The sequence below is a fragment of the Carettochelys insculpta genome, chromosome 8 (genome assembly GCF_033958435.1).
Source record: "Carettochelys insculpta isolate YL-2023 chromosome 8, ASM3395843v1, whole genome shotgun sequence".
Lineage (NCBI taxonomy): Eukaryota > Metazoa > Chordata > Testudines > Carettochelyidae > Carettochelys > Carettochelys insculpta.
Genome location: NC_134144.1, coordinates 35148782 through 35167610, shown reverse-complemented (window position 1 = coordinate 35167610; position 18829 = coordinate 35148782). Strand labels below are relative to the sequence as shown.

The 18829-nt window shown below is 40.2% G+C and overlaps 1 protein-coding gene across 5 annotated transcripts in view; it reads left to right on the top strand.

Moving 5' to 3' along the window:
• Window positions 1-18829, top strand: part of RAPGEF4 (Rap guanine nucleotide exchange factor 4) — a 402358-nt gene that overhangs the window by 170626 nt on the left and 212903 nt on the right. For all 5 annotated transcript variants that reach the window (XM_075000657.1, XM_075000658.1, XM_075000656.1 and 2 more), the window contains one exon: window positions 3665-3811. In XM_075000657.1, coding sequence (XP_074856758.1) covers window positions 3665-3811 — 147 coding nt within the window. The remainder of the gene's footprint in view (window positions 1-3664; window positions 3812-18829) is intronic.

Sequence of the window (18829 nt, the reverse complement as noted above, 5' to 3'; positions counted from 1 at the left end):
GTCACAAATTGAATGAGTCACAATGTGATGTATTGCAAAATGGCTGATATCATTCTTGGCTGTATGTCAGACAAGACACATAATTGTCTTATCAAGTGCTAGTCATCCTCTAGCTGGTCTGCACTACAGTTCTGGATGTCACACTTTAGGAAGGATGTTGAGAAACTAAAGACTCCAGAGGTGAGCGACAAAAATGATAAAAATGTTAGAAAACCTGACTCATGAGAAAAGGTTTTAAAAAACCCACCTGAGCATGTTTTGTCTGACGAACTAAGTCCAATACTATCAGAGGGGGAGTATTCAAATATGTTAAAAGCTGTTATATAGAGGACCGTGATCAATAGTTTTCCTTGTCCACTGACAGTAGGACAAGAAGTAATGGATTTCATCTGAAGCAAGGAACATTCAGGTTAGGTAACATTATAAATGTTTGACTATAAGGATTGTCATGCTCTGGAATGGGCTTCAAAGGAGGTTGTGGAATCCCCATCACTGGAAGTTTTACGGAATAGGTTGGGCATATAGGGATGATTTAGGTTTACTGTGTCCTGCTTCAGTGCAGAGGGTGGACTTGATTTTTGTCCCTCCAATTTTTCTTAATTTAAACAATAAAATCATCTTTCCACTATAGGTTCAAAATACTGAATAAACTTAACTTTTTAATAAAAAAAATAGCTCCTTCTGCCCCCTCAAAATTCTCTTTCTTTTTCTCTCTTCTCCTCTGGGATTGCTCACAGAAAACAGCAGTACTCCATGCGACCTTAGGCAATAAGTAATTCCCTTGTGCACACTACAGTCCGCCATGTCTGAAAATAGAAGGTTTCAAAAGAAGGGAGGTGCATACATTGAGGATGTCTGTTGTTGGAGTGTTGAAATTTGTGATTCTGACCAGTTCCATTGTATGTTATTACAGCTCTCTTATAACTGAGGATTTTTGAGACAACATCTTTTTCATCACATCAGTCTTAAACCTGACACTGAAATAAAGTGAACCTAAGTCCCCAGTCTATGACCTGAACTCTCTGATTTCAATGTATGTTCAGAGAACATATAGCAATGGGAACAAACATATCTTTCCAAGTCCTTAATGTTTCTTCCTTTTAAATAACTGTGTGACCCTTGGCTGATGTCTGGCAGATAGAACCTCCTGCTGCTTTTGGGATTTCAGAGGGGAACAGCAGCCTGAGCTTCTAGCTGCCAGCAATCCTCAAGATAGTCCACATGAACAGCAGGAGATCCTTGAGTGTAATGTTAACAGGCCTAATAGGAAGTGCTCCCAGGGGATAAACAGAACAGGAAAAAAATGGGAGTCTTGAAGCCTTGAAGAAGTGAAATGGGCCTGCTCCCTAACTGGCTCAGAGAAACCACATCTCTGTAGAGAAATGATGGCTGGAAAAAAAGCTGAAAGAACTTTCACTTGACAGAATTCTGGACTTTTCTTTTATGAACACATGATCTCTCGGGCTCCGTGACCTGAAAACCTATGGCGTCAATTTATTTCTTAGGTTGAACAGCTGCCTCATCAGAAGGTCCCTTAGAAAGTGGCTCCTTAACAAACACACGTCGCTGTCAAGCCTTCATCTATTCTGGTTTTAACAAGTCTTTCCTTCTATTGCTAAAACCCCCAAAACATTGAAGAGGTTTTCTATTTTTCTGGGGGAGTGTGTGTGTAAAAAAGAGAGAAGTAGACTTAAATGTTTCTCATCATCTAATTGGAAAGTTTATGTTTTTTCCATTCCATGAATTTATTTTTCCGCAGTAAGCGCAAAACAGAAGTCCTTTAAAGCTGAGAGTATCAGAGTCCTAGAGAACAAAATCAGCACGGACAATAAAAGCATTTTTTGTACTCCCATTTGAGTGCGTTATTTGAAAATGGTTGGATACTTACAGGACATCACCTCTAAAGACCATCATACAAAGCTGTGTCTAGGGTAAAGTGTTGTCTCTGGGTGTACTAGGATTGTTGTGTAACTGCAATCTGTAGAATCCTGTATGCTCTGTCCAGTACACTACCTTCCCCCTGCATGTGCCTGCACAGTTGCCTTTCTGGAAAATTTATAGCTGTACCAACATTTTATAGCTGTACCAAATTTTTCCTAGATCCTTAATTCTTTTTCCAAGACCATACTACTTTTATTTTTGATCATATACTTTTATATGGTAATATCTATGTAAAAGCAATTTGCTCTGGGTTCAGGGAACTGGATTATTATGAACATTAGTCTTTGTAATGAGATTACAGAATCACTAACTTGGTTTTAGTAACGTTTACTTATTATCACATGTTAGATGCATGAAAAGAAAAGAGTGCAATTTTAAGCACAGAGAATTATGCTGAAATACGCTCATGCATCTCCCCTGCTTTATGAGCCAGGGACGAGAAGTAGGTACGTTGCCAGAAATTTCTCATTTCACTTTGTGGCCATTGCAACAATCCTAAATTTTAGAAGTAAATCAAACTGTATTACTAATGTTATACCAAGTACAATGAGCTTGCATTTTGTGTCTTTTTTATATTTGCCTAATAAATAACAATATATGCAGTTTTGTCAGGCTGTTACATGGCTGTCGTGTTTACTGTGCAAGTCTTACAAAATATTCTTCAGTGTTCTTCCTACTGTTTAATTTTACTTTGATTTTTTTAAAAAATTAGTCAAAAATAAATCAATACTTAAGGACCTAGTTCAACAAAATCCTATACCATGTGCCCAACCTTAAGCATGTGAGCTGTCTCATTGATTTAATTAACACTACTCCCCTGCTGAAAGTCAGACATCTGCTTAAGTACCTTGTTACTTTAGGGCCTTCATTTCTAGTACTCTGCTTTTGTTTGGCTGCTTTAATTGTCATTTATTTCAGTCCTGTCCCAGGGGACTCGATGGTTCAGGGGAATGGTAGTTCTAAGGCCCTAATCTTATAATGAGATCCATGTACTCATGTGGACTCTGACCCACTGGAGTGGATTTCACTGCAGGATGGTGACCATAGTTATTAATCTGATTCCGTTCCTAGTTGTTCTGGATTTGAGTTACCTTAAAATGCCTGAGGTGTATAGAATGAGTTTATAGTTTTAGTCCAGTTTCTAATGGACTGAATCATTGGCAGATTTACTGTCAGCCTCGGTCAAAAGGCCAAGAACTGATTTGGTTTACAGAGTGTATAGCCATCAGATCTCGAAAAATAGAAAAATATATTATACGTGGAAGAGGATATAAATGCATAATTATTGAAATATGACTTTGCTGAGAAAAAAATTGCAGTTAAATTTATTCTTTCTGCTCACAGCAGGCTATACAGGGCAGAAGCTTTTATATATAAGAATTGCCTTTCTCTCTCTCCTTGTTACCTTCTGATCGCTCCTGTCATTTTTAAATGATCTCATCGTCACAGCTGCTGAAAAGGATACATGACTTTCTTCCAAATGTAGTGGTGACTCTTGTGCTCTCAAGTTTACAATAAGGCTGATGTGATCCTGCTAGTGAGCAAGGAAAACAAAAATCCTAAACTCTAATCCCACATCCAATGTTAAAATGTTTATCCTAGAAAACTGATTAAGAATTTAAGGCAGCACTGTGTAGCATAATCAGGTTTAAGTGATATGAAACTACAGACCCCTTCAAAGCCTGGAATTTAATACATGTCCTTTTTTATTTTTGATTCAAAGGATGCTGTGACAATATGTACCCTGGGAATAGGAACTGCTTTTGGAGAGTCAATTCTGGATAACACCCCTCGCCATGCTACTATTGTTACCAGGGAATATAGTGAGCTGCTTCGCATTGAGCAGAAGGATTTCAAAGCACTTTGGGAGGTAAAGCCAAAAGACTTGTTGAATAATGAATGTAGTTAGAGGAAAGTGAAATGGATGCGTATAACAGCATTATGATCATGTCTTAATGGCTATGTCTACAAGGACAGCCTCTGTTGACACAACTGGGGCTTTGTTGACAAAACTCACGGAGTGTCTACACAGTTAAAGTGCCATGTTGAGAGGTTGTTGACAAAACTCAGCTGTTCGTCCGGCAGTGTTATAACTCTCTCTGATCAGGCATAATGCCTCAATTGGTAGTGTTTTGTTGACAGAGTGCCCATGTAGACAGTTATGTCTACAGATAGGACTTCTGGTTCCCCACACAGCCATGTTTGTAGATCTTCCAGTCAGCCGTCCTGTTGACGGAGGGCAGGGGAGACCGGCTGCTCTCTGTTGACAGAGCAGCTTGATCTTTTGAGTTGCTTTTATGTGTAAACTTGATCTGTTGACAGAGGTACTGCCAAGGTTTTTCTGTTGACAGAGTCTGCCCGTGTAGACATAGCCAATGTGTTCAGTTTTGTCAGAGGAATATTAATTTTACAAATTGTTTTGGAGAATGGTTGAAATCAACTTTGTCCCTTTCTGGTACTTAGTCTTCTGCAAGATCACATATCCTTATACATATTTCTTCAGAGATGGCCCTGGTTTTTGTCTTGCCACTTTTGCTTTAGTTACTCTTACAATGTATTATTCTCCAACAAGAAATAACTTTTTGATATTTATTTTAAAAATTCACTTTAACTGTTGTTTACTCCTCCCCTTATTTCATAAAGTAAAACTAACCCAGGTTAACAAATTCATTTGTGCCCTCCATTTGCTGGTTTGTCAGACTTATATTTACATTTGACACCAGCTAGTCGAATCACACAGCAGATCATGATCAAATTGCACTTGCACATTGTTCCTCATCCCTCCTTGTTTTTATCACCAAATGGAAGAGTTTTAGAATTGGTAACTGACAAAAGAGCACTTAAAATTAATTGTGTTATTTATTGTAGTGAATTCTTGAACAGACCCCCTACAATCTGTCCCTCTTCAGTGAATGCACATTGAGGTTCTTGCTTTTACTGTGGTCCAGTTGGGAGTGCCTGATGAGGAAAAGTCATTTGTGCCCTGGCATGCTTAGTTGACAGATACTACTTGTCTGAATTTTTGCAAGATTTGAAAAATATTATTGGCAATTGGAAGGCACAGTTTAGGTGTAGTCCACACTACGCAATCTAAACCATATGAATGGACAGCCCTGTTGATTTGATTGAAATCTGTGCACGTTTAGGGTTCTGCCTGCGTGTAGCATATTGTGATCTACAGTTAGGTTCTGCAAGTGGTAATTGTAAATAAGCAATGGGTAGGGCATACAGCATTTTAGCCTGGTTTTCTTGCCGGCTGTGGGCAAGGTTTGTTTTCTTTTCCTCTCTGTGACCTGTATTAACTGAACAGTGCTATCCTCTAGGAAGCATTCTGGAAATATCATTACATTTGGGCTTTTAGAAGAACTTCCTGGCAACATCAGAGAAACATCATTAGTGTCAGTCACTTGAAAATTTAATTGTCCGAGGCATGGTTTACATTGTAGTGTGGGTGAGGCATCTGAGCGGGGAAGTACTATTGAAATGTCTGCCACTAAACACAGATAGTGGCAGACTTTGCTTCATTAGTTGTTCTTCTGTAACTTAGAGTAGAATTTGGTCCAACGTCTTTAGCTAAAATAGAGCTTTGGTAAAAACACTGTAACAGATACGTGAGAAATGCAGTGCCTGCAATGTTCTAGGATCCATTTCCACAACAGATTTGCTGTTTATTGATATGGACAAGATAATGCTTGAATTCTAGTGACCCAATACAAAAATGGTGTTGGCCAATGGGAGCTTTTAGTGGAACTTTTTGAGGTTTTGACCCGTTGAAAATTTAATACAAAGAATATTGGACATGCTGTGGGTGCTACTGGTAGACTGTAACTTGACTGACGTGCTTTCTGCACACTTTTCAGTTAAATTCTTTCTGAATCTTTGTGCAGTGTCTTTTGTGTGTAATATACTTGACCATGCAATAAAAATTCCGAAGAAGCGAGCCCTGGTTGGTAGTTCAGGATGCATTAGCAGGACTTGAAGGGATATTTGTTTTTTGCAAGGCTGCATTTGTCTCTATGCAATACATTAATTCCAAAGCCATGACGTATGTGGCAGCTAAAAAAATAACCATTCTTTACAAAGATGGTATATATTAAAATATATGTGATTTCTTTAGGAAAATTTCTTGAATATTAACATTATAATAATATTTTCATTCTACCATAAGTGCATGTCTTTTCCTTTACAACATCTTTTTGATGAACTGAGGTATTTGTATTGTTCAGACCTTATTCTAATATAATGTCACCTTTGTTTACCCAAAGCAGACTTTGGCAAACTTGTTCTGATACAGTGAACAAAGGCCATTCCATTCTATAACTTCTGTATTTGCAGTAAAGTGCTCTGTATAACTAAGAATGGGCTACTGATTAGATTTGACTGACGGCTTGGAAAAGACAAGAGTAGGTGACAATGTCAGCATCATTACAGCAAATATCTGCAGGAAAAGAATATTAAAACCAACTGCATACCATTTTCAGCCCTAGAGATACTTGGAGCTGAATTGCTGTGCTGGCATGGGAGAAAGTATCACCTCACAGCTGTTTAATTTCCTTAACAAATTCAAGGAGAATTTTAAAGGAAGGCTATCTTTATGAAGTCACACTGTAGTGCTGATTTTTAATCAGAATTATTTTCGTACCATTTTCTCTGTATATATGTTTAAATCAAATTGTAAATTGGTTATTAACCTGTATAAAATTGTGCCATTGTAAGAAACAATATCAAGAATTTTCTATATTGCTTCATGTCCCAGGACACCTACAACCTCATAATATAGTTCACGTGTAGCTGGCTTCATACAGAACTTGTGACTCTTATTTTAAATACTGTAGGATTTCATTGAGAATAATTTAACTTCTACTTGCAAAGTAATAGATTTACTTCTTTTGTCTCTTTTCCTCCCTGAGTTGTATAGACTTTGTACAGTAGTTCTGCCAGATATGTGTAGGATGTAAGGCAGCTTGTGCTCCCTGGGAAGGAATATTTGAGAAAAATAGGATATTCTTTTTTACTCTTTAAATACAGATAGGTTCTTCTATGACCTCCATTTTTAATGCTCAGGGAATAAGCCAGCCTAAACAGATGATGTTGCCCTGATAATAGCAATTATCAGTGAAAATGGTCTAATCTTCCTTCTAATGACTACGTCTGTTTAAGCAGCACCCTGTTCATGAACAGCTGCTCAGCCCCAGAGTGTGTTCATCCTCAGAGACATCCAGCTTTACATCAACAGCTGCTGCAGCAGATTGGGAAAGATGAAATCTCTTGCTAAGTCCTTACAGTGGGCCGAACATTATTGCTTGACAAAGAAGCTCAAGGAGGAGTCTGGAATCACCAGTGTTAAGTCAGTGCACAACAACTTATCTCTGGCTTTACTCTTTGAGGAATGTTAACACAATAAAAAAAATTCTTTATGGGAGAGCTGATTAGTCACACTAGTAGTCCTGTGCCACCCAAACCTGCCAACTGGGGGAGAGGGAGGGAAAGCAGGCGGTTGCCTCAGGGAGGTCCAGTGGTTCAAAGGGCTCTGGTCTTCCTGTCACTGCTGCCACTACAGTGGCCCTGAGGGATGGTTGCCCCTCAGCCCCACTTCTTCTACCCCAGGCCATGTCTCTTCTGGGAGCACAGAGCTGCCTCTTCTCCCCACCCCGCCACCTTACCCAGGGGCCTGGCAAGTCTGTTGGCCCCCCGTTGGCACCTTAAAGATTAACCAACATATTTGGTCTGAAACATCCACTTATGAATGTATTGTAAAAGACATTCCCTATCCCCAAAATAACTTATTTTCCCTTTGGCATTATCAAACTGTATACAGAGCTACTTCCTAGCTACCGCAAGTGATGAAGAAAACCATATCCAAAATAAATGTAAAAGCAGAGACTACACACAAGGAGACTGTTGGGTTTGTGGCTCACTACATATCCAAAGTTCTGAATCTTTTAGTCAGACAAGCAAAGAACTGCATTTATCTGTACAGTGTATCTGTTATAGGAATTTTTGCTTCTCTGTCCTCAAGCTTTGTCCTTTCACGCAGTTACAAACTGACTGAAACTCAGACAGGAAGGAAGTGCATCTGCTGGGAGGTGACTTATTTTTAGAAGTCTTTCCTACTACTCTGAATTGCTCAAGCCTCTTGGATAACATATAAATAACTAGTTTTCTCTTCTGTGGAATAACGTGTCTGCCCTGAAAGAGATTTGATCATGATTCAATGAAGAGCTGATCTTTCCTTGGTGTGCAGTAACGCTGGAGAGAGAGATAGAGAGCTGGCCTCCACAAGGTCAGAATGAATACTTTTTATTCTTTTTATTCTCATTCAGCTGCATTGTAGCCTGATAAATAATAGTGTAACTTGTGTCCTGCTGATGCCCTTCCCATGGTATTTTAGCAGACCACAGCGTGTCTCGCTGCAGTGAAATCAGAACTTCTGAAAAAATGCTTTCTGTTAGAAAGTGCTGATGTTCCCATTTAATGAGCTGGTCCAAATAGATTATCTGTGAAAATGTAGGAAATTACAGTAGAGACAGTGGAAATTTACTTAAGAAATATGACTATTGAATGGTGTAGTGACTTAGATGTGAACTTTTTGAAAGTGTTTGTTTGTTAGGTTCTCAAATAATCAGATCAATGGCAATTACTTTGCTCTCAGTACATACGTACATGATGTCTGTCTCGCATTTCTAATGCAGTCTTCATCTTCGGATGTAGGCATCAATTTTACGCCAGTGGGAAGTCTGTGTGGAGCTTAACATCAGGCTAATGGCACTGAATGTGTAAAGATTTTCATTCATTTATACTTTTCATCTGACCATGATTCTTAAACACAATAAATGAGTTATTTACCTGAAGGGTACTTTCATTAATAAATTGCATGTAAGTAGAATTAAATACAGTAGACGGAATCTGAGAGGTAGGATTTCCCTTTCCTCTTGATAAGTGGAGAACATATGTTAAATATTGGCACAAAGGAATTGTACGTTTTATCTGTGGCAGAATGTTTCTCAGAATACTCTTTCCTGTGTAAGGAATACTGTGAATCTTGAGTCAATAAATCCTATCACTTTCTAATTCACCTTTTCACCACTGTGTATTGCATACCTGACATATTTCATAGAATCAATTGGAAGAGATCTCAGGAGGTCATTAAATCCAACCCCCTGCTAAAAGCAGGACCAGTCCCAAATAAATCACCTCAGCCAGGACTTGGTCAAACGAGGATTTAAAAACTTGTAGGGATGGAGATTCTACAATCTCCCTAGGTTACCCATTCCAGTTCTTCACACCCCCCCCCCCCCCAGTGAAAAGCTTTTCTCCACCGAGACTTCTCCACAGCAACTTGAGATCACTGCTGCTTGTACTGTCATCTATCACGACTGACAAAAGCCTCTCTCCATCCTCTCTGGAACTCCCTTTCAGGTCGTTGAAGGCTGCTGTCAAATACCTCCCCCCTCTTCTCTTTTGTAGACTAAATAAGCCCACATCCCTCAGCCTGTCCTCAGAAGTCATGTGCTCCAGCCCCCTAATTATTTTTATTGCCCTCTGTTTGCCTCTCGCCAATGTGTCCACATCCTTTTTATAATGGGTTGTGGAAAGAGAAGAGGCATAACTGGACACAATACTCCAGATGTGTTCTCATCAGCCCCGAATAAAGGGGCATACCCACTTCCGTCGATCTTCTGGCAGTGCTCTTCCTAATGCACCACAATATGCCGTTAGCCTTCTTCTCTACAAGGATACACTGTTGACTTATATTGAGCTTCTCATCACCTGTAATCCAGCCTGTAACAGTGCTTGAGGTTATTCCATCCAAAGTTAAGGACTCTGCACTTGTCCCTGTTAAGCTTCATCAGATTTCTTTTGGCCCAATCCTCCAATTTGTCTGGGTAAGTCTGGACGCTATCCCTACCCTCCAGTGTATCTACCTCTCCCCTTAACTTAGTGTCATCTGCAAACTTGCTGAGGGTACAATCTATCCCATCCAGGTAATAAATAAAGGTATTGAACAAATCTGGCCCCAGTACTAACCCTTCAGTTCATGTGAGAGGGAGAATAAAGTAGATCTAAGAAATGAAATATTGAAATAAAAATGCAAGAGAAAAAACAGATTCAAGTTAAGAAACCAAAATTATGTGGAATAGTAACAGAGAGGGAGCTGTGCTAGTCTATATACTATCAAAACAAAATGCAGTCAAGTAGCACTTTAAAGACTAGCAAAATAATTTATTAGGTCCCATATGATTTGGACCCATGGTATAGAGACTCAAGAAGAATTCCACAGAGACTTTAACAATCTGCACCCCACCATCAACTTATGCCTCGATTACAACATGCAAGAGATACATTTCCTGGACACTACAGTACTAATCAAGGATGGCCTGATCAGTACCACACTTTACCGAAAACCCACTGATCACTATACTTACCTACACCCTTCTAGCTTCCATCCTGCACACATAACTAGATCCATTGTTTACAGTCAAGCTCTTAGATACAATTGCATTTGTTCTGATCCAACTGCCAGAGACCAAAAGCTATAAGATCTTTACCAAATATTCATAAACCTGAATTACCCACAAGGAGAAGTAAAAAAACAAATAGACAGGGCCAGACGAATACCCAGAGACCAGCTACTCCAAGATCGGTGTAAAAAAGCCAAGAACAGAACACCACTGGTCATCACGTACAGCCCCCAACTCAAACCACCGAAATGAATTATTAAAGACCTACAACCTATCCTTAATCAGGATGCCACACTCCAGAAGGCCCTAGGTGACATGCCTGTTCTCTCCTACAGACAACCTCCCAACCTTATGAGGATCCTCACGAAAAGCCACAGTCTATACCCCAGGAATACCAGTCCTGGAACCTTTCCTTACAACAAAGCCCGCTGCCAGCTTTGTCCACATATCTTCTCTGGAAATACCATCACTGGACCTAACCAGGTTATTCACAGAATCACGGGCACTTTCTCATGCTCCTCTACTAACATCATATATGCCATCATGTGCCAACAATGCCCAGATGCTTTGTATATTGGACAGACTTTTAACTCCCTTAGACAAATGGTTAATGGGCACAAAACAGACATTAAAACACTCCAGATCCCCAAACCAGTTAGTCAACATTTTAATGGAATGGGCCGTTCTGTTAATGAGTTAAGAATATGCGTGTTACTGAAAAAAAAAATTTCGCACTGCTATTCAAAGAGAACAGCCGAGCTGTCTTTTATATTCAAATTCAGCACATTAACACGTGGTTTGAACCAGGATGGGAATTTTCTGAGTCACTATAGGGGCTCTTCTGCATCCTTGGCTTAATCTAATTCTTGACCTTCCCCTCCCCACCCCTCCACTCTCTGATTTGCTCACCTTGATCATTTTTTTCTGATTTGTCCTCCTTGATTACTGTTTTTGGTTCTCTGTGCCTTAAATATTGAGTCTGTTCTGGTATGACTATGGTCTGAAGAAGTGGGTCTGTCCCACGAAAGCAAAATAAATTATTTTGCTAGTCTTTAAAGGGCTACATGACTGCTTTTTATTTCAAAATTATGTGCTTGATTTAGGGCAAGGGCACGCAAGCTTTTTACACCAGGCCCCACTTTTCGGCCCGACAGTTAGCCGTCCCTTCTCCCGAAACCTGTGGAAAGACCACAGGAAGGAGTGTGGGGCAGGGAAGCTCACAAGGGGGTGGGACGCTTGGGAAGGGGGTGGGATACTCAGAAAAAGGCGTCTGGGGGCTGGAGGGGGTGCCCTAAAGGGGGAGAGGTGCTCAGGAGAGCGGTATGTGGGGGACTCAAGCAGCCTGATAGCTGCGTCTTGTAAATAAGCGGTTGTAACACCAGGCTGAAGGCGGCCCTGCACTCCCACAGGCATCACTCAGTCCACACTGGCATCTTGGGGGACTCCCAGGAGCCAGCGTAACGTGGGCTGCAGGGACCAATGTGACTGACTTAATGAGCTGGGAACTCGCTGCCCCTGCTGCTTGGTTGAGGGCCTCCGCATGGTCTGACTGGCCCAGCCACAGTGGAGCTGCTCCCTTAGTGGAGGCTGTTGGGGGCAGGAAGCGCATGGCTGGGGAGGTAGCAGAAGCTGCGGGCTGAGGGGGGGAGGAGCCAATTGCACTTCATTCCCCTTACAAAATGTCACACGCACCCTTGATTTAGGTTATACTATTTTGACATTTTACAGCTGGGGAATCAATTGCAGAAGTCATTGCTGTAATTTAGTGATTTCTACTAAGAAAGTATAGTACAGCTGTAAAACCATATAAATAAGAAAGTGAGGAATATTTAGTGTTATGGAATGATTGTGTGATTTTTAAAATAGTGAAGTGTTGAGACTCTAACTTCTCAAAGCATCCTCTCCAATGGGCACTGAAACTCTGCCTGGATAGTTCATCTCTCTCGTATGGATTTATTTAAGGAAAAGAAAGGGGATCCGGTCACAGGTGATTGCCTGCCAAGCATGGCATCCACCCACCTGTCAAATACTTGTTACATCAGGCCAAAGAAGAATCAGTGCATGTAATAAGGTGGACCACACACGTTAAAGGAAAATAACAATGGAGAAGTACATGCTTGTGAAATCTAGTATATTGTGTATTTTGGAAAAACACACTTGATTTAGAAAGGAAATCACCAACTGTTCAGAATTTCCATGGCAGTCATCCAGATGAATTTTTTGTTTAGGGCTGATGATGCTGGAGAGCATGCTGAACTGATATCGTAAATGCTTACAAATGATGTTTTAGTTTTCAGTTAGTGGAATTATGTTCAGTAAGCTCATAAGTGATGGTGATGTAATTTAGTTTCAACTGATGCACTGTGTCCTTCTGTATGACATCCAGTATTGCCATGCCCATGCAAAGCGGCCAAGTGGTATTAAATCCACTTGTCTACACAAACATTTAGTTTGTGGCAACTGGGGGGCTCAGTTAACCCCCCACTCTAGCCTGCCATGTGCTGTGTGTGTCTGGGCCCTGCTGCTGCACACTAAGGGTTACTAAGGCTCTTCGATCTACTTTCTTTTCACTTTAGTTATTCTTGGTCTAAGGTGACAGACAGTCTTGGGAATCTCTTACAGCAGTTAAAAGGGTAGTCTGTGCAGATATTTTGAGGCTGTTGTTTCTGGAATTTGTACCAGTAAATTTGCATTTTATCCAATGAGTTTGCTTTTTCAAAAATTAATGCTAAAAGCACTTTAAGCAGTTTGTATTTTTAAATATGGTATCTCTACCATTATGTTTTTCAAAATCTGTTAAATGGAGAAGGAACATGCAACCTTCATTTTGAGAAGAGTAGTTGTGGACTTCAGTTGCTAGAACGCAATAAATGAAAGAAAGATTTGCAGGACTATTGCAAGTCTTGAAAGTCTCTTGAAAGTGTCTCTCTCTGACTTTCTTGCCAAATGTACATTTGTCTTGTCAAATGTTTGTTCTCTGACAAACCGTTCAACGCCATGTGCAAGGGTCAGCAGGCTCTCTGAGGCGGAGTGCCAAAATTTGACCTTCTGACCCCTATGCACAACCTGAGTGCTGGTGATAATTTTTCAAGTCACTAATAGCCCTGCTTACAATAGCTTCATTAATAAATAAATAAAAATGCAAAGCTTTACCACTTATGTGGTGGTTGGTAGCATTAGCTGATGTCTTGCTAATCCACTGGCTGCATGGCTTTGAGTGAGCTCCCAGCTGCATGTGGGAGGAGGAATGAAAATCGGCTCATGTGCCAGGATTGCTGACCCCTGTTATAGGTACTGCTGGGACAGAGGTTGGCAACCAAATATAGCAAGAAGAGCTATTTTTTCAAATTCAGTAAAAAAATTCAGTAATTCAAGAGCTGCGATGCGTGTGAATAAATAACCTCAAACCGTACTTCTCTAATCCCGATTTTAAGAACAGCACACAACAATTTGTGATGTCATACATGTTTACTGCAGCACATTAACGAACTTTTACATATTCTCTTGAGGTTGCATTTTTTCTTTTTGGCGAATTTCTCATTACAAATGAGATATAAAGGGAGCCCAGACAAACTCGATATAGATGTGAAGGACTGAGTCCATTCAGTTTGAAATTCTGTTTTCATCTTTGATTTTCCTCTTTTTTGAAGCCATCCCCACTTTAATTGTGCCAATTTTATTTCATATTTGTTTTCTTTCTTGAACTGCCTGTTGCCCTTCACAGCAAGAATGCCACAAGTTTCCTCTTCCTTTTCAGAATCAAGACTTTATTAGCAACACGATCAAAACACAGCTACAGTATCATATCCCACAAGGCATTGCACATATTAAAGTGGGATTTAGCCAACTTTCTGAGATCATGTATCATTTGCTACTTAGGTATGAATTGTTCATTTCTGGGCTTTTAGACATTCACCATTTATGGAAAATAATCAGGTGTTTGTTTTGTTTTGTTTTGTTTTGTGTTTGTTTTTAAACTTTGTAATTATAGCATTGGGACCCACAAAGAAGTCCTTAAAGAGCCACGGGAAGCTCCGGAGCCATAGGTCACAGACCCTTGACTATGTGTAAACAAGAAAATTCACCACTTTAAAATGTAATTAATCTTGTCCAGAATTTGTGTTAAATTGAGTGGGAGCTTTGGTTCTGACTGGATTTATAGATGGTGAGGGCTGTCATTGCCTTAGAATGGATACCAAAGTAATCAGCTACAAAAGCTGTGCTTATGCTCTGGACTGACTGATTTGGCACTGTTTATCCGTTCTTCTGCTCAGACTCATGGTTACGTGGGATGAAGTTATTTTGGGCACTGACACTTCTTAATCTCTCAGTCAATGTTGCCATCTCAGTTTTTAGTTTCTTTACAGATGAATCTTTCTTTTTCATCACACACAGGATTAATCTGCTGTCCACCACAGAGGCAGTTCAGTTCCTTCAGGTTCTCAAGTAAAATATGTTCATTACACAACTAACCTTGCTTAGTTAGATGTTTGTTTTCAATAATGAGATCTACTGTTATTTTCCATAACTGTACAGTGCTGTGAACTACAGTGTTTTCCTTAAAGGCATTGCCTTAAAGAGTGTATATGCTGTGTCTGTGTGCTTTGTGCTTATGCTTGTAATTTACAAGATACATAATATATAATTTATTAGATCAATAGATACATTTTAACATTTACATTTTTAATCCATCAGTTTCAGATGCTGGCAGTTTGAAAACAATTCATACTGTATACAGATCCTTGATAATAAACATGGAAGATCTTTGTGCAGATAAATGAGCAAACCAGACAATAGAAAAACGACCATAGTGCATCAGATCGTTGTGTTTCACTTTTGTGATAAATGTAGCTTTGTTTTTTAAATATTTTTAAAAGATTTTGTGAGTAACAAGTAAGACATACATTACAAAACCTACATGTTGTTGGTTTCCCCTTTGCAGAGGCTTGACTATCCTACCTTTAGGAAAGGTGATGGAAGTTGGGGAGGGCCAGGAAAAACAAGGGGAAAAGGGGGCAACTGCCCCAGGGCCTAGCAATTCAAAAGGGCCAGGCTGCTGCCACCACTGAAGTGCCCGGAGCCCCCAGGCTCTTGAAATCGTTGCTGGAGCCCTAGGTGGTGCTGAAAGGGAGAGGCTAGTCCTCAGCTCTGTCCTCCCTGCCCAAGGCCCTGCCCACGTCTGGGTTGGGAAACCTCCGCCCACGCCTTTCCCAGGGGGCCAGCAATTCTGTCAGCTCCCCTGCCTCCATCTAAACAAATGCAACTGTGTAAATCCAATCTAGGTGTGTAGTGTAAGAAATGGTCTATTTTTTAAAAAAGCTCTTAGCCTGCCTAGGTGGACCAGTTCAGTTGAATGTATTTCCTTTTTCCAGCATGTATTCCAAGTTTAAAATAGGAGTTCTCCCCTCTAGGGTTCAAGCAGGAGACCCTTTGCCCTTTAAGTCTGGTTTCTCCCACTACCATGGATGAAATCCTGATTTTATTGAAGTTCATCAGAGTTACTCAGTTAACTTCAGCTAGGCCAAGATTTCACCCCAGATTACCAATTTTAGGACCTGTAGTTTGGCCACCTCCTACTCTGTTGGCACCAAATTTATATATTCTCAGATTTAGCTATTCTCCATGGCTGTCTAAATTCAGTCCAGCTGCCGGCAGCGTGATGCAAATGAGGGTTCACAAAATTGCAAATGCTTACTCATTTGCATATTCATACAGCTCATTTGTACATTCACATCAGAAAACAAGCAATATAGACATGGTTCTGTCAACATAAAACCCTGTTAAGGGGCTGGCAACAGAGAGGGTTTTTGCTGGCAGAACCACATCTACACTGTTTGTTTTCTGCCATGAATATGCAAGTGAACGGCCATTTGCACCTTTGTGAACCCTCATTTGCCTTATGCTGCTGGCAACTGGACTGAATCTAAATGCATATATCTTTTGCCTCCACTTTGCGGTTTCCACACCTTTACCTAGATAACAGGAAATGAGAGGGTGGGCTGGGGCAACTCAGATAGATTTGAGGGCCAGTTGGTCAGGGGCTCCGTGTAAATCATAGAATCATAGAATCATAGAACACTAGGACCGGAAGGGGCCTCGAGAGGCCATCGAGTCCAGTCCCCTGCCCTGACGGCAGGACCGACCACTATCTACACCATCCCTGATAGACATCTATCTAATCTGTTCTTAAATATCTCCAGCGAGGGAGATTCCACAACCTCCCTTGGCAACTTATTCCAGTACTTGACCACCCTGACAGTTAGGAACTTTTTCCTAATGTCCAACCTAATCTTCCCTTGCTGCAGTTTAAGTCCATTGCCTCTTGTTCTCTCCTCAGAGGCCAAGAAGAACAAGTTTTCTCCCTCCTCCGTATGACACCCTTTAAGATATCTGAAAACCGCTATCATGTCCCCCCATAATCTTCTTTTTTCCAAGCTAAACAAGCCCAATTCTTTCAGCCTTTCTTCATAAGTCATGTTCTCCAGACCTTTTATCATTCTAGTTGCTCTTCTCTGGACCTTCTCTAATTTCTCCACATCTTTCTTGAATTGGGGTGCCCAGAACTGGACACAATATTCCAGCTGAGGTCTAACCAGCGCAGAGTAGAGCGGTAGAATGATTTCTCGTGTCTTGTTCACAACACACCTGCTAATGCATCCCAGAATCATGTTTGCTTTTTTTGCAACAGCATCACACTGTTGACTCATATTTAACTTGTGATCTACTAGAACCCCTACGTCCCTTTCTGCTGTACTCCTTCCTAGACAGTCTTTTCCCATTCTGTATGTGTGAAACAGATTATTCCTTCCTAAGTGCAGCACCTTACATTTATCTTTATTAAACTTCATCCTGTTTACTTCAGACCATTTCTCTAATGTATCTAGATTATTCTGAATTATGACCCTATCCTCCAAGGTAGTTGCAACCCCTCCCAGCTTGGTATCATCTGCAAACTTAATAAGCGTACTTTCTATGCCAATATCCAAATCATTAATGAAGATATTGAACAGAACTGGTCCCAAAACAGACCCCTGCGGAACCCCACTTGTTATGCTTTTCCAGCAGGATTGAGCACCATTAACAACTACTCTCTGGGTGCGATTAGCCAGCCAATTATGCACCCACCTTATTGCAGCGCGATTTAAGTTGGACTTGTCTAGTTTGTCGATAAGAATATTATGTGAGACAGTATCAAATGCTTTACTAAAGTCTAGGTATACCACATCCACTGCTTCTCCCTTATCTACGAGTCTCGTTATCGTGTCAAAAAAAATCAGATGTGTATAGGCATATATATCAATTCCAGTGTTTTGTCTTCAAGTCGGCCCAATACCAAATGCTTCAGAAAAAGGTCCGAGAATCCATGTGTAACAAGGTATGCTGGCACTGTGGGGCAGGGTGCATGCCCTGCAATAGTTTGTTCCTGGTTCAGCCCAAGCAAGAACTTGAATTCTGTGACTTGTCCTTTCCAGGGTTGATGGGAGACAGAGAGAGGCAAGAAATGCTGGGGAGACGAGCAAGGGGATGAGTTGTACATCACACTCATTTGTTGGAGGGTGATTACATAATCAGAGTTAAAATTGCTATCCTCTGTTTAGTATTTATTGATATACATTCAGAACACCTGTATATGAACTGCCAGTCATTCTGTGAGAAATCTGTCTTTAATCTTGCATCCCACCTTATAACTGACTTTTGAAATATCAAAAATATCATCTTGGAGTATTAAACACTCAACTTGCCAAATATAATTGAGACTCATTCAGTTATTTCCCCCAAACTGTATTAAGATTGAGTAATACAAATGAGCAGAAACGACCAGCTGGAATATCATTTGCTTTGTTTTACCACTGAAAAAAAAATACTGACATTCCTTTATCAAACACATTAGTCAACTTAATTATGTGTTTACCAAACACAGTTTAAAATAGATACCTAAATATATTAGTTGGTGTAGAGTTTATATTAGCCATAATATTATGTAAAAGAACATTGCATAACTACACAACCCAATAATAACAGAGAGCTAGCCGTGGTAGTCTATATACTATCAAAACAAAAAAGCAGTCCAGTAGCACTTTAAAGACTAACAAAATAATTTATTAGGTGATGAGCTTTCGTGGGACAGACCCACTTCTTCAGACCATAGCCAGACCAGAACAGACTCAATATTTAAGGCACAGAGAACCAAAAATAGTAATCAAGGTTGACAAATCAGAAAAATATTATCAAGGTGAGCAAATGAGAGAGTAGAGGGCCAGGGAGTCAAGAATTAGATAAAACCAAGTATGCTTAAGAGCCCCTATTATGACCTAGAAAATTCCCATCCCATTTCAAACCATGTGTTAATGTGTTAAATTTGAATATAAAAGAGAGTTCAGCAGCCTTTCTTTCCAAACTGTTGTGAAAATTCCTGTTCAGTGGGA